Genomic DNA, 23,379 nt, shown 5'->3' with positions numbered 1-23,379 from the left:
GGATGGTCCATTCATCTGGGACAACAGTGGAGGAAAATGGAGTCAGGCCATTGCTCTCTCTTTTAGGGAACCATGGTTCAGGCATTCAGCCACAGGTTTCCTGGGATATCCATATCTTCCATTTTCTTCTCACATTAAGGGCAAATCAGGTCTTCCAAGTACTCAAGAAAAACCTAAAATATCCTTCTCTGTGGCTACAGAGAAATTCCTTCAAACCAGAGATTGAGTTATTTTCTACCTGAGCTTATTTGGGATACATTTTGTTGCTTCTTACAAAGGTGTGAAATGGAGGTTTGGGATTTCCTCATAAATGACCTCTTACAATGACTTCCTGTTATTTTATTTTTCCTTGGGAACTAGAATAGCCATGCAATACATTCCCACTGTGTGAGACTGAATAAATGTTTGTAATTCGGAATTAGTCACTTGTGAGATCCTAATTAGCATTTTGAGTAAAGTGTCTATTTCTGACCAGTCATGGGACAAGGCTGTGTTAAATTCAGTGTAACATTTTGTTGGCTTCTGCAATTTGAGAAGCTGGTGTCTCATACAAGTGTTTAATATCGCCACCCTAGTCTATTTTTTTTTCTTCTGTATTGGTGGGCTCCACTCACCTTCCTACCTCTTAACCACTGTTAAGTAGTGTTAAGCCAGATTAGAACCTAATCATGTTTAATAGTTAATGTGTACCTTGTGAACTTGGCAAACAAAGAACTGATTCAGAGAGAACTCAGAGAAAAGCAGGCCGGCATTTAAACTTTAAACCCAAAAAGCAAACAACCAGGCAAATAATAAAGCACAAAAATAGGCTGTTCAATGATCCTGACATGGTGATTACAAAGCCCTGCTTTGTATTCTCCATTTTCTTGTTGAGTATTGCAGCCTGTGCATTGGCACGAGTCCTGGTTTAGAGAGAAGAAAAATAAGATCGACTTCTGACAAATCAACTAGTAAAATCTATAGGCATGAACCAAGTGATCAATTTTGTGTGAGTGAAGAATTTTAGAAGTATCTAAAATGCAATTAAAATGTGACCTTGGAAGCAGGACTGAATTGTATTTACAGTCTGGTAAATGGAAACCTAGTAAGTTATCATGGACTCTTATCTGGAGATAGATGTGGCCACAGAGGGGGCAGGGACTGAATGGAGTACAGAGAAGGCAACCTCAAGAAGAACGAATTTGGTGGTGTATCACAGCAATTGTAGGGAGAGGATGCTAATACCACTGAACTCCTCTGGAAGGTTTGACTGTTGGATCCCTGGGGTGGTTCTAGACTTGTCAGCGTATCATATCTTGGCAACACTGACCCCTTTGCCGAATGTATGCCCCAAGACACCATCTGTGTATGGCTCTGGCTTCGGTGCTGTTTTTTTTTTTTTTTTTTTCAGGGAGAGAGTTTTCTGATCAGCTACTGTCTTATGCTGGATGGATAGTCTGATGGGTGCATTTCTCATGATAAAGTAGGAAATTGACATTCTGGCTCCTGTGAGAGCATTTAAGGTGAATCTTTCCCAAGAAGCAGATCACCCCTGGAAAAGCTGGCAAAGTGGAGCTTCAGGGCTGCCAAGCCAAGGACCTGACCCTGGTTCCCACCCAGCAGCTGGTCTCTTAACCTGCTGTAAAAGGAGTATAAATGCCATAGTGAGGCTTAATAAGAATCCACAGCATCTCTAATCTGCCATGGTTATAAACTGCATTTTTAATCACTGCACCATTTTGCCTCAATTTTCCTTATACACACATATTTTGCTGAGCTAAAGTCTGTTTCTTTCATACACATTTCCATATTTTTCCTTATGTGTCCTATATGGTAAATTTATGTCCAGGTGCAAGTCATTAATATTTTAGAATAAAGTATCTATAGAAGAGGAAGAATGTTGAATACTGGGTATCCATTTTCTGTAAACACTGTATTGCTACTTCACAATGACAATTCTAACCCCTACTTTAGTTCTGAGCTGGAATTAATACTCTTAAGTAGAGACAGTTGCTTTAAAATGTCCTGCAAAGAGAGGAGAGGCATCTTTCCCATACTGGATGCTTCCTATCTGGTGCATTTCCAGTGGGAATACACGAAAGATTTTTATGAGCCAGTTTCCATAAGCACAGAGGGTAGGAAACAGAGCATTGGGATCACATGAAAGCAGAAGAAGAATATTGGTCTCAGGAAGGCTAGAATGGGACTAGAGCACAAGAGCCAAGGCTCTGCTCCTGTAAAAGAGACCATAAAACCCCTAAGTGAGAACTCCAACTTTCCAAAAATAAAAAAGGTTTTTCAAAATGAGACATGCTAAAAGCACCAGAATCTCTTCACTCAAATTGTTCAGAGTGTATGATCTCATGTCCTTACTTACACACCCCTCAGTACAGTCATAAGGAAGAGAAATCTCAACATTATGTTTTTATTGCTGCTGTTAGCCTTTGAGAACATGAATTGATTATTAACAACGTCATGAAAAACAAATAGTGTAGAGGGACAGTGATAATGGGAGAGTATAAAAGACAAGAGAAAAAAATAATCTTTTCTCTACCACACATGAATTGCTTTTTTACTGTCTATTCCATGGACAAATATATCGGGTAACGAGATGTTGGAAACAAAAGGCAAAGAAGTTACCTTTTCACCATGGTGTAAGGCCTAGGAAGGCAGGGATTTTTATCTTGTTTCATAAATTACTACATTTCCAGCACTTGGTCTCATTCCTGGAATATGGTAAGGATTCAATACATCAGTTGAATAAATTTTTGAATATTATCTTATGGAGGAGAAGATGATATCATGATGAAAATATGAACTATCTATGCTTAATTTCTGGTCCAAGTCCCAAATGTAGGCCTGGTTTGCCTGATGACTTAGAGAAAATGCCATATTTTCTGTGGGGTATTTGATGGTACTACTCATGCACTTTCCTCTGCCCTGAGCATAAGGAATCTCTCTCTCTCTTTCTTTCCCCTGCATGGGTTCCCATACTGCTATCAAAATCTAGTTCACTGATGACTGCCTCATGGAGACTTTTCACAATTAATCAAATTGGAATCATTATCCTGCCTTACTCTGTGCATTTGCTGCAAGGAATAGTAATTGGCATGATGGCAACATTAGAAAAACTTTATCTAAATTTACTTAGACTTTCCCTCTGTTCTTTCCCTCGATTGTCATTTCTTCTTATAATATTTCACTCTCCATTTCTTTCCTTACTGGCCCGGTCTTTCACAGGGTCTAAGATTTATTACTGACAATCTCCAACCCCTGCAACCTCCCACCACTGTTAAAATATCTGTTATATGAAAATTTCTCAATATCTAAGACACGTTAAATGAGTAATGAGTAAATGACTCATTCTCATACTACAGAACTCAAGAGATTGTTGACGCCAGTAGACAGAATACTGATCTGATAATCCTGTGACCTTGTTTCTAGAAGGAGATCTAACCAGTTTTGTGAACTTGGGCTACTCAATCTGCCTATGCTGCTCTTTTCTCAGGTGTAAGAGTGAGAGTTTGTCTAGAACAGTGCTTCTGTAAGTGCGTATGTATGTTCTGTAACACCAGTCCTGAATATGTCATTCAAAAATATGTTCTGAGATTATATTCATTTCAGAATTGCTATATATCACCTCCTTGAATATTAGAAAGTTGAAGGCTCTGACAAGTCCTGAAATTAATAAACTGTTTTTCTTGACCTAATAGATTTTTTAAAGGCAGAGGTAGCATATTGGTAGTTCCCTAGAGAACCTAATGAGGAAATCACTAGTTGAACTTTCTGAGGAGCTTGGCTGCCATTGCAAATCTCTGTAGCTCTAATGCCAGCTACTGTAGGTACAGAGGTGAATAGGGTAAGATTTCTGCTTTTCAGGCATATAGAATCAAATGTGGGGGAGAGAAACAAATAAATGTGATATAGTGGCAATTGTAGATTTAAGGTCTGTTCAAATAATAATGGACTTGAGGACTGAGAAGCAAGTAAATCTGCCCAGAGTGGGGGCAGAGGATGAGGAAGGGAAGGCTCCACAGGGATGTTGCAATAGAGAAGGTGGGAAAGGATGTTCCAGGCAGAAGGAACAAGGCATAAAATCCAAAGGTGTGTTCTAGGCCTGGGAAATAATTCTGTGGTTATGGAGCCTAGAAGTGGAGGCTGCCTAGGAAGAAAGGGGAGGGACAAAGTTCTGGAAAGTGGGTGGAGGACTTCTTTGCTATGTGCTGTAAATGCTACTTTAAGGAATCTGAACTTTATCTTGTAGGTAAAAGGAAAATATCCTTAGATTGGGTTTTCATCATTATCATTACCTAATCAATAAGTATTTCTCAAAAAGAATTTTAAAGTGCTAAGGCAGAGAGGAGCTGGGAGAGACTGCCAGGGAAATTAATTCTCATTCTATTGACACAGCTCAAGTAAGAAATGATAAAGGACTGAATAATGAAATGCAAAAGGATGAGATGGAAGAAATAGTTTTGACAGTAATTTAGGAGCTACACAGACCAGTAAGAGTGATTGGATAGAAAGAAAGAGGAATACAAAATACCTGTACAAATTCAGCCTGGGAGAGTGTTGTGTGATTATAACATTAATAGGAATAGGAATTTCCAGGAGTGAACTGTTTCATATAAGTTTTGAATTAGACGGGGGGTTCTATTACACAGTCATTCTCCTGTACAAACACATCCATTGATTTTTGTGTTACAGAGTTCAAGAGTGATTCAACTAAAGACTACACAGGATTCTTTTTAAGGATGTTCAGCATCCACCAAAATATCTATTTCAAACTAAAATTTGGTAGTATTCAATACATTCTTGTCAACAAAGCAGCATTTAAATCTGTAATTTTTTTTTAAATTTTAGCCTCTAATTGATAAATAATCATTTCTGGGACTATGAATCAATTTTGGTTTTCATTCCATCTGAAATTATTCTTTCAGCCACGGATTATTCTATATACAAAATATCTCAATAGAAGGTTGTGAAACTATTTCTATTTTCTAGTAGGAAACAGAACACAAACAATTTTAGTGATGATTTATATATTAAGCCATTATTTTTGGAATTAATCCTAAATTTGGCTTTAACACTATATATTATTGTTGATAATGCATTAAAATATATTATATTTGTAGTCAGGGAGTAGGATTGTTTCAAAAACATTGTATGCCAGTGAAAATTAGAAATAATATTTTTCTTTTGTAAGGAGTTCATGCTTGCTTATCGTGTAAAACTTAGCAAAGATTCTAAAGAATAATTTTCTCAACAACCTTTTAAAGTAGAGGGTTCTTTTATTTAGGGGGAGAAGAACTCCCTTTGAGAGGCAGGATGCGGAAACTAACATGACCCAGGCTGTTTACACAAAGCAGTCCACACCTCCCTGATTATGTCAGAGCATTTTGCCTTTACCTGAGACAGCTGCCTTCTATTAGCACTAGAAACAAATAGTCAAATCTATGGTCACTGATCCATGACCACCTTCCCATTTTGAATTTTTTTGTCCAAGAGGACCTGGAATCCAGAAACTGAGTTGGTGGAGAACAGCTGTTGCTAGACACAATTTATCAGAGGAAGGAAATTACAGTGTCCACCTTAAAAACAAACCAAGCTATCAGAATGACTACGCATTATAAAATGAAAACAATGTTGCAGTCAGTGCCACTTTATGATTTCTTTCCCTTTATATCATAAAGAAATAAAAAGCAAATGGTCTTATCATGATAGGCAAGGCTGCCTCTCCCTCTGCAATTTCTGTGGTGTATTTACGGCAGCTCTGGAATTGTTTTGAAATAAATTTAGATGTTTTGGAGGGCAGATACATGTAATGGTTGTTTTACTATTCTGGGTTTAATGATAACAGGTTGCTATGTCTAAGCTTTGATATTTTGCAGATTTCTAAATGCATTTTATTGCATTTAGAAGGAATTTTGTAGTATTGAGAAAATGCAATGCAAAAATGAGTAGAGATACAATGTCCATTTAACTCAGAACAAAACAACCTTATTTCCCCATAGTTGAAATGGAGGACGGGGAAGTCAGGCAGTGGTTTCTGAAAGCCAAGAACTTAGTAGCACTGTGGCATTCTCTCGCCTGATCCAGTGCCATTCCCTTCACTTGATATCTGTTTACTTTAGAGGAGGCAGTTTTTGAGAAAGGATCATAAATATCCTGGCCCAGTGCCCCAGGAGCTATGACAAGCAAAGGAACATACTTGCCTGGAGATAGCCTTTGCGATATTTAAATGTGTGAGTTAATAGCCTTTGAGATATTTAAATGTGTGAGTTAATAGCCTTTGTGATATTTAAATGTGTGGGTTAATTTTTTATCCAGTTTAATAACTTTTTATTCCTCCCTCTACTTCTTTGCTTTCTCTTTCTGCTCTGAAGCCGTGGATACAGAAATCTCTGCAGGCAAGTTGCTCCAGAGCATATTGCAGGACAAGCCTGTAACGAATAGTTAAGTTCACGGCATCTGGATTCCTAATCCTTTTCCGAAATGGCAGGTGTGAGTGCCTGTATAAAATATTCTATGTTTACCTTCAACTTCTTGTTCTGGGTAAGTGTTTTCCTTTTAATTATCAATTTTATGCAAGAAAGGGGATCTTGATATAAATATCATAAACAAGAACAGACTGTACACTAGAGAAATAAGAGAAGGGGGAAAATGTATTTTCCATGTACTTGTTTGGATTTGTTTGTTCTTTCTTTGGTTATTTCAGTAATTGAAAATGAGCCAATGACTCAAAAAAGTGCACTTCAGAATGTGAGGATAAACATTTCATAAATGTTTTCATATTGCTGCAAAAAAAATCACAGAGGAACACAAATGCCCCTTAATTAAAGGACAATTTTCCTTAGTTGTATATCAAGCAGGCCTCCCTAATTTAAGGACTCTGTGGTAAAAACATGGTCTGATTCCATCCGGAGCCCAGGTCCTGATTCCTGCCCTTCACTTCTGGGTTTGAACAGGTGAATCGCAGGGTGTGGGACAATAAAGATCATTTTCAGAGCCTCAAAGACAAAAAAAATGGGTCATGAAAAACTTGAGGGGGAAATGATAAAATTCCTAAATCATAAGAAAATCAAACTAAGACCGTGGATATATATATATGTATTGGCATTTTAAAGTCAGTATTTTGATGTGTCATCACCCTACCTTTTAATTGACAGGATTTGTATTTTAGCAATTTGTTATGTTTCTCTTGAAAGTCCATTGACATAGACATAACCAACAAATTGATAACTGACATCTATCAATGGATAATGGAAAAACAAGGTATGAAAAGAGCAGGCTGGGATGCTGGGACATTGACCTTATCATTTTTAGCATATATGGTACAATTAAAGATTGTTTAAATGTCAATCAGTGGAAATAGCACAAAGTATTTAAATGAAAAAAGTATTTTGTATACTGGATTAAAAGCTACCTTATCCACTCCAAGGATGAAAGAACTCTGGTTTTGTTTTTGTACCTGATCTTTAGTAAACAGAGATCTCATACCTATGTGTTGCTATATTTCTGTTCTATTAAAATAATGATGAACTTAATTAAACTTAACTACATGAATACAGCTTTATTGTATAGACTGATTTTCCATTCAATGATCAGTAGTGCTAATGAGTACAAATGGATATATTGGTGACTTTTAAATAAGTAAGTAAATATTTTAAAAAGTAAAATAAAGAAGGCAAAAAAATGGGCTGCTGTTTTTAGGTTAAAAAAATGGGCTGCTTTTGCAAATATTTAATGTAGCTCATGCTACATATATGCCAGTTTTTTAGTTAGTTCTGATACATTTCTTCCCTTGAGATACTTAAATTGATTAAACATTGGGAGTAGGTTATACAAAAAAAGAAAGACCTGTATTCTTTGGTTTTGTTTTGTTTCTAGTTTTTTTTTTTTTTTTTTTTGGAGAACTTTGAATATTCACTAAAGAAGATAGGATTAGGTAATCAACTCCATTGGCCAGCCCAGGTGGCCACAGAAAAATGGCCAATCTTTCTCCATTTATACTGTATTCACTTCCCCCACCCCATATTATTTTGAAGCACATCTCAGATATATAATTTTGTCTGTAAGCATTTTAGTATATATCTCTGAAACATAATAATTCTTGAAAAAATGTAACCACAACCAGGCGCAGTGGCTCACGCCTGTAATCCCAGCACTTTTGGAGACCGAGATGGGTGGGTCACAAGGTCAGGAGTTTGAGACCAGCCTGGCCAGCATGGTGAAACCCCGCCTCTACTAAAAATATGAAAAATTAGCCGGGCATGGTGGCACGCCCCTGTAGTCCCAGCTACTTGGGAGGCTGAGGCAGGAGAATTGCTTGAACCTGGCAGGGGGAGGTTGCAGTGAGCCGAGCTCGCACCACTGCACTCCAGCCTGGGCGACAGAGTGAGATTCCATCTCAGAAAAAAAAAAATGTTACCACAATATCATTATTACACTTTAAAAACTTAATAAGAATTTTTTAAATCAATTGTCAAATTGATTTGACAATTTTAATCAAACTGTCAAATTTGAGCCCATTCAGGGCTGAAATTTCCGATTACCTCGTAAATGTTCCTGTTAGAATCAGGATCTAAATAAGGTCCACACTTTGTGATTGGTTAATATATGTTTCATGTCTATTTTAATCTGTTGATTCTCCCCCAGTCAACATCTCTTTTTCTCCCTACTGAAATTTTATGCACTGGTGTGTGTTGTTTGTTTTATCACATTGCCCACAGTCTGGATTTTGCTATTTGCATACCTGTGGTGCAGCCTGATACAATTCAAGGTCCTTTTTTTTTTCGCACGAGAATCATAAGTGATTTTGTATTCTTTCATGAGGAGGCACTGGATGTTTGATTGTGTCCCTCTTTTGTGACATTCGTAGCCATTGATGGTCAAGTGCCAAAATCCATCATTAGTTCATTAAGTGGTTCAAAGTGATGATATTCTAGTTTCATAAACTTTTCTTTCTTTATTAGCTGGAACACTTTCTATAAGGAGAAACTTCTCATTTACTGTTTCATTACCTGGGTATCCCATTTTTAATATTTTTTAAGTGGCATAAAATACTTCTTTCTCACTCTTTACTTACCAGATTGCAAGTGATGAGTTAAGTTACTAATATTATCCAACAGTGATAAGTTAGTATTTCTTTAAGTATCCTTATGAAACAATAGATCAGCTCCATTACAATGTTTACCCTTATTAATGTGCAATTTGTTCCATCTCTGGCCATCAGGAGCTTCTTCAAGGTGACTCAAGTTCTTTTGAAATGATCCTAATAACTTTGATAGCCTCTTTAGTATTTGGTTTGACATGTTCCAGATCACTTGCTTATTTCCTGTCCAGACCTCGAATCAGCCATTTCTCCACCAAGTTCTGATATCTGTCTTTAAAGAGCTATAGTCATTGTTTTCCTTATGTAATACAGAATATATATGGCACATTTAAACAAACCAAAATATTAATATGCTAATAAATGCAAGGCTCCTATTTTATTAAAGATGTTCCAAAGCACTGAAACCAGTAGCAATCTTCAAATAATGAAACAGTTAAAATATATCTTTGTTGTATTAAAACATCCTGGAAAGTGCTAATAGCTATTATGAAGACATCAGAGGTCAGTGTTTCATTAAACAGCTAATCAGAAATTTGGAATAGATCTAAATTATCAAAATAATAGTCTAGGAAGGGGTAGGTTATAGATTCAGGATTATTTACCTACCTACCTTGATAGGGTTCAGGGTAGATTGTAGAGGTCTGTACCATGCCACACCCAGATATTATCATTGCTTTCCTGGGGAGCTCTGATTATTATTATTATTATTATTATTATTATTTTGAGACAGAGTCTTGCTCTGTTGCCCAGGCTGGAATACAGCGGCATGATCTCGGGTCACTGCAGCCTCTGCTTCCCAGGTTCTAGCGATTCTCCTGCCTCAGCCTCCCGAGTAGCTGGGATTACAGGCACGCACCACCATGCCCAGCTAACTTTTTGTATTTTTAGTGGAGACAGGGTTTTGCCATGTTGGCCATGCTGGTCTCAAACTCCTGACCTCAGGTGATCCATCCACTTCTGCCTCCCAAAGTGCTGGGATTACAGGGATGAGGCACCGCGCCTGGCCAGAGCTCTGATTATTTTATGGTTACATTATCTGTTTGTTTCTTTGATAACAGAGACAAGTCTTTCTGATGCTGTAGATTTCAGTTAGATCTTTCTAACTAACGTGCCTTGGTGATTCCTACCACCAGCATATGTGGTCGGATTTACAATCTCTACATAAGAGATTTTGAAATGGAGTCTTTCAGTGAGAGCAACAGTTATAAAAACCAGTGATAACTTCTTAGCCAAGAGGTGACATCAATATTTTAAATTCTAATATAGGCAGCAGGAGGAATCTCTGAGGTTAGGGAAGGTTCCTATATCTACTCTCCCTTCTATGCTCAGCTCTGAGCTCTCAGTTGGAATTTTACAATCCTTCATAGGAAATTAGCAATTTGTCACATTCCTAATGTTTACTTAAGTAAAAATTTTAATGACCCCACTGATGTGGTTTTCTTACAGATGCCCAGGGCCTTATGTTTTCAAATGCATTCTTTCTGGTATAACTTGCAAAACTGAGCCTTTGCAAAGTAGAGCCGATGTTAAAATATCTCTTAGATATGCATGTGGTCATTTAATCTAAACAGACCAGGTTCTTTTGGGGGACAACTTGAGATATGCCCCATAAGTATATGGTGATTTCCATTTGTTAGAATCACTAATTGAAGAAAAACATGTAAAAGTGAAAGTTATTCCTGATCACTCATGCTAGAGTTTGATGCAAGTTAGAGAACTGGAGGTGCTGCAGATAATAGATAAATTATAGGTACGAAACCTATTTCCCTGAGTCTTGTTTCAAAAATAGATGAAATGCCCCAATTTTTTAATGCTCCTCTCAGATAGTTCAAGCCTAGGAATATCGTAGATGCTTATGGTGCTTTAGGGGTCTGAGTAAGTATGAAACATGGGGCCTTTGGCTCGTGGATGCAGTAGAATAATGACCAGAGACAGAGAGCTATAGAGAGGCCAGTTCTTAATGAGGGAAAGAAGAATGAGGTACACTATCAATCCCAAATGAGTCATAAGGAGGAGCCAAATTGTAAAGCTGAATGTGTTAGTAACTGAAGGAAGCCAGTGCATGACGAGGTTTGAAGAGAGCAGAAAGAAGTCTGAACTTGTAGAGAGTCCAGGATCCAGCATTTCGATATTCATCATTGTATTTTATTGAGATTGGATGTGCTGAGAGCAATTAAAAGATTGGAGGCAAAGCAGACATAACCCTGAGATGGTGGTACACTAAAAGGAATAGGACACAATTATATCTTATTGTGTCCGTTGATGGAATCTTTCAAAATGAAGACCTAACAATGGCTGAAGTGTATGAATTTTGTAAATACAGTGGTTGCCTGACCCTATGTAATTAGCATGGAGCTAAAACAGCACCAAAAGGCATTAGAGTCCACTGGTTGATAGAGCAGGATAAACATCAGCTCCTTCATCAGTAGCTGTGCTTCTTTGGGGAAATTGGTTAACCTCTCTGTGCTTTATTTGTCCTCATCTGTAAAAATGGGGATAGTAGTAGTATCTACCTCATGAGTTTGTGGTGATGATTAAATAAGTTAATATATATAAAGAAGTAGGAATTAACTAGATAAATGTTTAAGAAAAAGACATTTCAACCAGTATTTTATAGGTGTTTTTATGAAGCAGAAATATGTAACTATTCGGCATAGTGATGAATAAATTTAAATGTTGAGTTTTAAAACGAAGAGGAAATAAGATAGCAAGAATATGATAAGGCAGAAATTCTTCTATCATGAATTAAGGGAATGGGGAAAAAGTGGATTTTGTAAACAGACTGACTGAGATTTCAATCCTGAATCTACCCCTTCTTGTTCTGGAACATGTCCCTTGGCTTTTGCGTGCTCCAGTCTTTGGATTTGTAAAATAAAAATGATCACTTTACCTGGCAGGATTAATTTGAAACATTAACTAAGCTATTTTATGAAAACCTTTAACCAAGGACTGACCATCAATAATAGCACAATTAACATGTTTTTCCTGATTCCAAACATCGTAATTGCTTTTTCATTTACAACTAATTAGAATATACTGTGACAGTATTTTATACATAATGGGCTTTCAAAAGGTAAATATAATTTTAGCCCTACTCTGATCCTCTTCTCATCTCACAGGGTGAGGCATATGCAGGAGTAGAGGGATATGTCAGCCCCAAGGCTGGCTTCTACTTTGAATATCTAGGACCCAAATTTCCCTGCTCAAATGCCCTGAGAATTCTAAATCAAACCTTTTCCTCAAGGTGATTAAGTGGGCACATTTGTCAAGGTAGGAAGATAGGATACATGTTGTCTGTGCATATTACCTTGAGTTATAACTTCCTGATATAATGCCCTGTGGCTTGTGGGCTGTCATTTGTATTTTTCCCAGGCTTTTCAAATGGATGTACAGGTCTACAATTGTTACTTATATGAACGTTATACTTTTGAAACAATATGGTAAGAATATTACTGAATTTGTGTCATTTTTTGATTCAGAAACACCAAGATACAGATTAAATGCCAAACATTCATCTCTCTCTACATGTTTTGAATGTAGGCTTTTAGTGGTTACTGAGGCCCTATTTGTGTAAGGAAAACAATGTGGTTGATTTATTTTCCCTAAATTTAGAGTTATTTAAAAATTAGAATTTGCAGCAGTTATATTGAGTGCTTGTTAGAAGACGCACATGAGACCAGGCACGGTGGCTCATGCCTGTAATCCCAGCACTTTGGGAGGCCAAGGTGGGCGGATCACAAGGTCAGGAGATCAAGACCATCCCAGCTAACACGGTGAAACCCCATCTCTACTAAAAATACAAAAAATTAGCTGGGCGTGGTGGCTGACACCTGTAGTCCTATCTACTCAGGAGGCTGAGGCAGGAGAATGGCATGAACCCGAGAGGCGGAGCTTGCAGTGAGCCGAGATCACGCCACTGCACTCCAGCCTGGGTGACAGAGTGAGACTCCATCTCAAAAAAAAAAAAAATAAGATGCACGTGAATGCAACCATGGAGACACATTGAGTGTACACTTAACACTTGTATTAGTCTGTTTTCACACTGCTGATAAAGACATACCTGAGACTGGTAATTTATAAATAAAAAGAGGTTTAATAGACTCACAGTTCTATGTGGCTGGGGAGGCCTCACAATCATGGTGGAGGATGAAAGTCCCATCTTACATGGTGGCAGGCAAGAGAGAATGGGAGCCAAGTGAAAGGGGTTTCTCCTTATAAAACCATCAGATCTCATGAGAATTATTCACTACCACAAGAACAGTATGGGGGAACCACCCGCATGATTCAGTTATCTCCCACCGGGTCCCATGGGAGATACAATTCAAGATGAAATTTGGGTGAGGACACAGCTAAACCATATCAACACTCAATACAATAAACACCATTCATATGGTATTGGGGGAATGTGCCCCCAATATTTCAGTGTAGGTTCTTTCTATTTTCCATAAGTGTCGGCCGGCTGAGAAATAAAGAGAAACAGTACAAAGAGAGGAATTTTACAGCTGGGCTGCCAGGGGTGACATTACATATCAGTAGGACCGTGATGCCCACCTGAGCCATAAAGCCAGCAAGTTTTATTAAGGATTTCAAAAGGGGAAGGGATGCAAGAACAGGGAGTAGGTCACAAGATCACATACTTCAAAGGGCAAAAAGGAGAACAAAGATCACATGCTTCTGAGGAAACAGGACAAGGACAAAATCAGAAACTCCTGATAAGGGTCCAACAAAGATCACAAGGCAAAGGGCAAAAGCAAAGATCATAAGGCAAAGGGCAAAAGCAGAATTACTGATAAGGGTCTATGTTCAGCGGTGCATGTGTTGTCTTGATAAACATCTTAAACAACAGAAAACAGGGTTTGAAAGCAGAGAACGGGTCTGACCCCAAATTTACCAGGGTGGAGTTTCCCAATCCTAGTAAGCCTGAGGGTACTGCAGGAGACCAGGGCGTATTTCAGTCCTTATCTCAACCACATAAGACAGACACTCCCGGAGCAGCTGTTTATAGACCTCCCTGCAGGAATGCAATCTTTCCCCAGAGTATTAACATCAATATTCCTTTCTAGGAAAAGAATTTAGCAATATCTTCCCTACTTGCATGTCCGTTTATAGGCTCTCTGCAAGAAGAAAAATATGGCTCTTTTTGCTCGACCCCACAGGCAGTCAGACCTTATGGTTGTCTTCCCTTGTTCCCTAAAATCACTGTTATTTTGTTCTTTTTCAAGGTGCACTGATTTCATATTGTTCAAACGCACATGTTTTACAATCAATTTATACAGTTAATGCAATTATCACAGGGTCCTGAGGTGATGTACATCCTCAGCTTACGAAGATAACAGGATTAAGAGATTAAAGTAAGACAGGTGTAAGACATTATAAGAGTATTATTTAGGAAGTGATAAATGTCCATGAAATCTTCACAATTTATGTTCCTTTGCCATGGCTCCAGCCGGTCCCTCTGTTTGGGGTCCCTGACTTCCTGCAACAATATGGGGCTGAAGATTTTTTAAAAACCATGATTGCAGAGTCTGCTAAAAGTTGAAGATTTTAATTTACTCTGCTGGTTTACAGCATCAGAAAATCCAATATCGCATGAGGCTTAGTAGATCAGAACTACATCAGGCGATGCTTGTAAAGGGAATGCACATTCTACTCTTTTTTTTTTTTTTTTTTTTTTTTTTTTTTGAGACAAGAGTTTCACTCTTGTTGCCCAGGCTGGAGTGCAATGGCGTGATCTCAGCTCACTGCAACCTCCACCTCCCCGGTTCAAGCAATTCTTCTGCCTCAGCCTCCTGAGTAGCTGGGATTACAGGCATGTGCCACCACACTCGGCTAATTTTTTTGGTATTTTTAGTAGAGACAATGTTTCACCATGTTGGCCAAACTGGTCTTGAACTCCTGACCTTAGGTGATCCACCTGCCTCAGCACATTCTACTCTGAATGAACTCTAAATCAGAATTGGTCTCATCTTTTTTAAGGAAATTTAGCATAAGACCTAATAAAAAATACTGTTGAACAAGTGAAAGATATTGCCACCCTGAAGACTTAGAGGACAAGCACACATCCCTGAAATAAATATTCTAGAATCCTGAAAAAATGTATGTAGAAATTGGTATCCACAATGTGATGCTAGAAAGTAACCTCTCATGAAACAGTGAATGGAGGCCATAAGAGAAAATAAAATTTATTGGAAAACAGCGGGATGAGATAAAAAGGGAAATGGATAAAATATGTAAGGACTGCAAGTAAACTACAAACATAATAGCAGAATTAAACTTCACTGTAGAGATCACATTAAATAAAGACAGTGACATAGAATCCCAAACTGATAAGCTTTCCCACAGGAAAATCAAATAAGAAATCAGAATGTTGTGAAAGAAGATAATAGATACAGACAACAGAGAATGGAAACCCAAAATAAGCTGTACTCCTGAAAAAGAGGACAAAATAAATGGAACACAAATAATAATCAAATTAATATATGGAAATTTTGTGGAGCTGAAAACATACCTGTATGCAGATGGCAAGTGCCTGATCTACCCCAGTGAAAGAAGACATCTATGCCTAAATAAATCTTAAGAAAACTACTAACTTAGTTAAAAGATAAATAAACATCTTACAAATGTCTAGATACAACTGACAAAAAAGAAAACAAGCAAATAATTCATGAACAAAAATAAGGCTGGTGATATTCTTCTCCTATTGTAACCCTGAAAGTCAGAAAGAAGACAATGAAACAATGTCTGCTGAGTATTCAGAGCCTTTCACAAATGAATAAGAGAGAAAGAGATCTTCAGGTATTCACACTGTAAAATTTACTGAAACATATCCACAATGATTAAGGTATAAGTAAAAATGGATAATTGAAGCGTGGGAAAATCATGGTTAAATGGCTAACCATTTTAGGTCTGGAAATAAAGAAGTCACATGTCTAAATAGTTATATTTTTTATTATCTCAAATGTAGATTGGAAGGATATTTGGAAAGAGATGTAATAGAAAATAGCAATTTAGTAACATTTACTCTGTGCTAAAGCCCAAGACTGATTACACTAAATAGCATTTATTGGATTATATGGAGGGAACACTGTTAGAGATACAGAATAGTAAATGCAAACTCCATTAATTCAGCTTAACACAACTTAACCTGCCTCTCAGTTTTTGATAACTGAGGAAGGAAAAGAAAAAACATGGATACAGAGGATCTAAATGACTTAATGAATAAAGTATATTTAATAAATTTCTAATAAACTTTGTACCCTCTTGAGACTTTGTTGTCTTTTCTAGTATCTCTGAATCTTTAGAAATTGATGAAGGAAATGCAAAAAAACTCACAAGTAACAATCCTACAGTCTGCATTCTCTTACCACAATACAATTGAACTAAGACTTTTAAATAAATGTTTAGTAAAAGAAACTTGAAAATGAACAACAACAGTAGCAGCAGCAGTACAGTCCTAGTATGTTAGGGCTTTCGGAATCCTTGTTCACTATAATCGTGGAGTCGCCTCTAGTGTTCTGTGTTTATCGTAAAAACAAATCTTGTAGTTATCCACTTGCATATTTTCTTATTCTTTTTTATCCTCTCAGGAGCAGCACAAGAAGAGTTTCTTAAGCTTACCTAAAAGGTGTCCATTTTGGGACCAATAATGATGTAGTTCAAAATCCACTCCTCCTCCTAACACAGCATTTTCAGCATTCTCCAAACATACTTCAATAAACACCAAATAAAAGGGTACAATTTGGAGGGAAGAAGTAGGGATGATTGGAGACACATTATCAAAGAAAAGGACAAATCAACATTCTACCATTTATCTTTCTTCTGGATGGTATCTTCCCCCGCCCCCTTTTTTTTCCTGATATTTTATGGTCTTCAGCATCTGCCTGTTCTTACTCGTCTGCTTGGGCTCTCATAACAAGATACTGTAGACTGGGTGGCTTAAACAACAGAAATTAATTTTCTTATAGTTCTGGAGGCTAGGAAGGCTAAGATTAAGGTGCCAGCCAATTGAGTTTCTGGTGAGGACCCTCTTTCTGTGGCCATCTTCTCATGTTCTCACATGTCCTTTCCCTGGGTATGAGTGGAGAGAGAAAGATTTATCTCCTATAAGGTCACCAGTTCTATCAGATTATAACCCCATCTTCATGACCTCATTTAATCTTAATTATCTTCTAAAAGCCTATCATCAAAAACAGATACATTGGAGGTTAGGGATTCAACATATGAATTTTGTGGAGACACAATTCAGTCCATTTTAAGCAAATATCAAAATTGCCTAATTTCTTAGGATGCTGGTTCAGACCAATTGCATCCAAATTCCATAAAATGATGGCTGTTCCATGAAAGCTGAATGAAAACCAGAACAATTCTCTTCAAAGAGAGACCAGAAGCAGGGGAAAGGTAGGCCTAGTCAGTTCCACAGGGTCCTGGAACCACCATACTAACCCATTTTACTTTTACAATGTTATCAACAGAAAGTAGAGAGCAGGCATTTATTTATTGATTTATACTTTTTTTTTTTTTTTTTTTGAGACGGAGTCTCGCTCTGTCGCCCAGGCTGGAGTGCAGTGGCGCGATCTCGGCTCACTGCAAGCTCCGCCTCCCGGGTTCACGGCATTCTCCTGCCTCAGCCTCCCGAGTAGCTGGGACTACAGGCGCCCGCTACCACGCCCGGCTAATTTTTTGTATTTTTAGTAGAGACGGGGTTTCACCGTGTTAGCCAGGATGGTCTCGATCTCCTGACCTCGTGATCCACCCGCCTCGGCCTCCCAAAGTGCTGGGATTACAGGCGTGAGCCACCGCACCCGGCCAATTTATACTTTTAATTGTTTAAAATAGTATAAAAACATTAGGGGAAAAGCTCTAAAAGCTAAACTTGGTAAAGGGCTCCAAGAACCATTATGATGGTCAATCTTTTAACAATGGGATGAAATAGTTTATTATTATTCATGACTCTAGGATGGTCATTCTTGATAGAAAATAAATTTACTTTCAAAGTCATTCAACAAAGTTACGAATAATTTCATGATATTAGACTGATATTTACATGGGAATTTCTCCACTCAGATGAGAATGATATACTCTAAACATTCGTTTCATTTTTAAAATGAAGTTTGAAGAAAAGATAGAGTTAGGGGTGGAAATGATACTTTGGCCAACTTCAAAGTTCCTGAGAAAGATTGTCTAATTCTGAGGATTAGTTGGGCAAAATATTTTTGACTTCTGAAATAATTGGGTACTCTTTCTTTTAAATGTTAATGTTACAGAAAACTTTCAGTGGCTGAGAAGACTAAAAGTTGCTATCTGAGGGGCAGATATGATTGATTTAATAAGATTTATGAATGATCTGATATCTAAATACCTTGAAAAAGTAAATAGTAATACACGAACCAAAAAAGTTTTTAAAAATATCACACTGAGTTCTTACTAAGCTCTTACTAAGAATTCTTAAAGTTTTTTCATTGATAGTTTAACAAATATCAGGAAAGAATGCTACTGATAATAGCTACAAGGTTCATTAGTTACAGATAAAGGCCAGAATGACTATTAAGCCAATCATTATGAATCTGCTTGTGAAAAGAGAAGAAAACGAAAGAAGATAATCAGTGAACAAACTAAACAACAAACAAAAAATTCAGTTGGTATGAAATTACTGAAAATCCCAGAGGGTCTCATTATCATTTGACATAAATTATCACTCACAAACTGTTTAACAAAGAACTGCTAAAATGAGCATTTGTCTTTGTTTGCAAATGAAATTAGAATTTTGTGAAAGGATGCTATAAATCTCAGGGTTAGAGAAGTAAGGAAAGTTTTCAAACACGAAAGCTGTGTTTTTTAATCATTTGTATTTTATGGTGTGTGTGTGTCTATGTGTGTGTATGAGATAATTGCATAGGTTATTTGGTGGTTAAAGAGCTTTGGTTTTTAATTGCATTAGTTATTTTGTAGGAGTTGAAGTATGTTGTAAGGGCAGATTGGTTAGGAATTGCTCCGGGTTTTCATGATGTAATAATTAGCGCCCAGGATTCCAATTTCTCCATTCAAAATGAGAGGTTTAGACCTAGATGATTTTCAAGGTCTTTTAGGGAGCAAAGAGTCTATGGTTACTCAACTACTCATTGTGCTTCCTATTCCTTAACAGAGCCCTTGACTCTATTTTCCCTGCAAACTCAATGAGAAGCCATTAAAAGTGCTGTCTTGGGGTTCTAGGCATATGTCTCAACCATGCACGAAAGCAATGATGCTCCAAGGACATTTGTCTGTCGGAGCACAGCAAGGTCAGAATTGTCTACTAAGTCCCCCAAGGCCTGCTGTATCTGGTATGTTACCAGACACAGCTCTTAACATCTCTATCTAATAATAGATCTTTGATTTTTGTTTTTGAAGCCACAATGCATAACTTTTTTTTTTTAACCCTGAATGACAAGAGTTTTCCTTACACTAAAGTAAAATGTGTTTTACATTTTATTGTGTTGGCATTGGTCCAAATTAAATAATCTGGTAAAATCGTTAAAGGAATTTAAGACTTTAAGTTCTGTCTTTCATTGTTCCTTCTCTGTGAGTAAACTTTACCACCTAAAAGAGCTTGTTTTTAAGAGAGTTTATTTGGGTTCAAAAAGTGTTGATTATTATATAGCCTTGTTGCTTAACTGCACATCTTGTCATATGTTTTACTTTTTCCCCCTCTATCCCAACATCTCCCTTCCTGTCGAATCTTAAATGAATGGTGACTATTCAGTCATTCCCTTTTTTCCTGGTCCAACATAGCTTCTCACAAACAAGCCCAGAGGCATGATAAGGATATTTTATCTTTAAACTGTTGTGACTTTTCTTTTGTATGCTAAAATCTAGCAGAAACACAGGGCTAGAGTTACATGGAAAAATAATCTTTCCAGGCCTAATGGAAATAACTTCTTGTCCATAGACCTGTGAGTGAGTTGTGGATGAGAAATAGAATTATTCTCATCAAACTTACACATTGCAATTTAACATTTCAACAATGATCTGTATATGAATATGCCTCATTTATGTCTTCCAGGTTGTGATAGTATAGTCGATGATGAACTACTGTCACCGGATAGATGGGAGGGTGTGGAATTAGAGTTTCATATGATCCTAATTGTATTATTTTTGTTTGTTTGTTTTTTTCTGCAGCTATGTGGTATCTTGATCCTAGCATTAGCAATATGGGTACGAGTAAGCAATGACTCTCAAGCGGTAAGTATGCAAAAACAAGTCACCCTTTCCCCAATGTAGTTTATTTCATTTATAATAATGAAAGTTATAACAATAATAGTAATAAACATGTCTAAAACGTTTTTCTTAACTGCTTCATGTAATCACTTGTGCTGTTATGTGATTTTATAATTCAATTCAATCAATTAAAATTACTATGTGGCTGGCACTGTGCTAGATGTGGAAAAATCTTTCTAGAGAATGGAGGAGGTGTTATTCAAAAATTCAAAAACATTCAGTGAGATGCAGGTGGGAAGGGGCCAAAGTGGAAATTTTCCTCCTTTACTATTTGTTTAAGGCCTATATTGAGGATATAGGCCACCTCTCCTTCTCACCAAGAAGAATAATTTTTATAGTAGAAGGTTTTGACAATAATTTAGTTGATCCCAATGTGGTTGGTCCAAAAGGAAAGAAAATGAGAAGTTTTCTTGGAGAAGAATAATTTGAATCTGTATTTTAAAGGCAACAAGGTACAAGGGTACTTGTTATTTACCTGTGGCAACTGGCAGTGAAGGTAACCACTTGCCAGTAGTGGCTAATCTAACTTGGTGAAACTCAGTAATTCTCTGGGGATGTCCAGATTATTGCTATATGTATAAGATGAACATGACCCATTTTCCTCCCCCACACACCATTCCGTGCCCAGTGCCAAAGCTCTTACCCAGATCTACAGGTCTGGAGGAAGTGTATTTCGTATGGTTAATTCTGGCTCCAGCTATTGGACTCCATACGTGTGGTATCTGTTCCATGCCACAGTATCACAAATGTGGAAAGGGTTGGGGGAAGAGGGAGGGGCGAGTGTGCGGGGATTGTTCTGTCAGTTTTACGGAACATAATACCACCCTGGCACCATTTCCTGGCTCCCGTGCTTTTATTCTTTTCTCTCCCTTCTTCTATTCTGGGGCTCCATCCCCACAAATTATTATTCTAACACATTCAGAGCCATTAATTTGTTCTTTGTTTTCTGGGCTCTTGCCACTAAAGGATCACCTCTTCTACAGCTAGAGCCTTTTTAAGGTATTTGCCCACATAAAGAGAGTTTCTCCTCTCTGAGAAGAATTTTGATTCCAAGTTGATAATTACTGAGAGATTTATTAAGCCAGCAATTAAGACAATGCATTTTCTACTAAAACGTATTTCACCATGGTGCAGCTAAATGCCTTTGAACACAGCCTAGTGGAAAGAAAGATGAAAAGGGAATTAACATCTGCTCTGTTTTCTTCGCTGCAGTGGGTGGCTTTTCTGAAAATTTCTTTCTCACTCTATCTCTGTTTTTTTTTTTTTTTTTTTTTTTTCCTCTCTCTCTCTCCTGTTGTTCTTTTCCTTTTAAAATTGCTTTCTGCCCTTAGGGAGCCCAGAGGATCACAGTGGCAATTAGCAGCTTCCACATTCTGTGCCTCACCATGGTGAAGAAATTGGGTGGGAGATGGGTGTGGCAGCTTTTTAGTAACATCCTAGTCCATCAGGATTTCACTTATTGTTTTCTACTGATAACCGTAACTGTGACTTCCTGATGGCCTGGAGCTCTGGTGTGTGAGCCCAAGAAGTGCATTTGAAGATGTGCAGAATTACCATCCTGTAGAATCTGAAGTCTGACTTTGGGACTCATAATTAAGCACAGAGATTAACAGTCACCTACTTACAGGGTGCTGTGGCCTCTTCAAGATGTGTGTGTAGCCTGCAATTTATTTTATTTTAATTTTACTTCCTGTTGGTATTTTCTTTCCCTCCCAGTGCTTCTGGTAAACAAATTTGGTGTTTAGTCTGTTAAAAAATTGCACATATTGAATGTATTAAAGGGGAACTGTTGTCCTTGAGAGGGTGCTCCTCCACATCTGGGGATAAGAATGAATTAATAGAGCTAGACAGCATCTTTAGTTACGTTTTGACTCACGCTTCATCAGCCTCTCACACTGAACAAAAGCCAGTGTCTGCCAGGACAACATTAACCAGCTTGACTTATATAAAATTGGCTTGCTTTATATTTTTCTCAAGCCAGTGACAAAGAATCAAGACAGAGCAAAGAGCTGAATTTTTTGTTAGTGAAAAAACAGAGGTAGCTGTTTTGGAAGGAAAAACATGAGCATAAACACAGAAAAGAAGGATGTCAGGGAAATGACAGAACTTTCTGCTGAAGTGTCTCATGAAGACCCTTTTTTCTACCTCAGGATAAACTTAGCACCATGAGGAAAAGCACATGAGCAGCCATCCTTGTCCCAGGAGGTCCCTTCTGATCCAAAGAGGATTCCTGAGTCCTCATCTTTCAGGACCAGCTGATTTTCTCTGTCTTTAGAAATTCTCCCCTTGTCCTAAGACACACAGGGACACAGTGTTCATTCAAGACAGCTTTTCAAACCCTGCTGTTCCTCCTCTGGTGCAAACATCTGAACTCAGATTTCCACTTCATTCTTGAATAAGAATAACCACTTGTTGGGCTGGACTTGGAACAATGACCACTAGACAGTCAACACACTGCTTTCTGGCTAGTCTCTGGCAGTGGGTCACCCTGCCCAGGTTAGCCTCATAGAAGTGTCTCACTACCTGCTGCACAAGTGCTGGTCACACTATCTTGGCCTCATGTGTAGATATTTGAACTATTATTTGTATGTCTGGCGTATCTTTTCTAAGTTCTGATAACCCAGCTAGCGAGGCTTCCATCCTCTCATAGGGTTTGCCTGTACTGGCCACAATATTCTAGTGAAGCAATATTTAGCAGGAAGTCCATAGAGCTAGTTTCCTAACACTTCTGTTTTTGTCACATTTATTTTGATTCCAATGTCCTGCCTGTTTATTAACAAAACTGATTTTTTAGCTCTAATATTAATGAGAAAACAATAAAAACCAACAAACAAAAATCTTTAGGACTTAACCAAGCTTTCAAAATATGTAAATTGAAACATTATCTGTAAGCATAGACTTTTAGAGACAAAGGAGGCCTTGGCTATCACAGAGGTTGACCCAATTCCCTTTTATAAACGGGGAAACTGGAGCCCACTAGGTTGGGTGACCGTTCCAGGATTACAAACTTATTTATTAGGACCCTCACAAAA

The 23,379-nt window shown here is 37.7% G+C and overlaps 1 protein-coding gene across 8 annotated transcripts in view; it reads left to right on the top strand.

Annotated features, from left to right (window-relative positions):
- The window catches only part of TSPAN8 (tetraspanin 8), a 248,826-nt gene that overhangs the window by 209,443 nt on the left and 16,004 nt on the right, over window positions 1-23,379 (top strand). For 7 of the 8 annotated variants that reach the window (XM_055095906.2, XM_055095907.2, XM_055095903.2 and 4 more), the window contains 2 exons: window positions 6,366-6,534; window positions 20,249-20,311. In XM_055095906.2, coding sequence (XP_054951881.1) covers window positions 6,475-6,534; window positions 20,249-20,311 — 123 coding nt within the window. In that variant the 5' untranslated portion in view covers window positions 6,366-6,474. Of the gene's footprint in view, window positions 1-6,032; window positions 6,225-6,365; window positions 6,535-20,248; window positions 20,312-23,379 lie in introns of those variants that run through there. The other variant, XM_057299491.1, reaches the window with a different exon arrangement.

Source organism: Pan paniscus, chromosome 10 (assembly GCF_029289425.2).
Source record: "Pan paniscus chromosome 10, NHGRI_mPanPan1-v2.0_pri, whole genome shotgun sequence".
NCBI classification, from domain to species: domain Eukaryota; kingdom Metazoa; phylum Chordata; class Mammalia; order Primates; family Hominidae; genus Pan; species Pan paniscus.
This window is presented reverse-complemented; position numbering and strand designations above follow the sequence as displayed.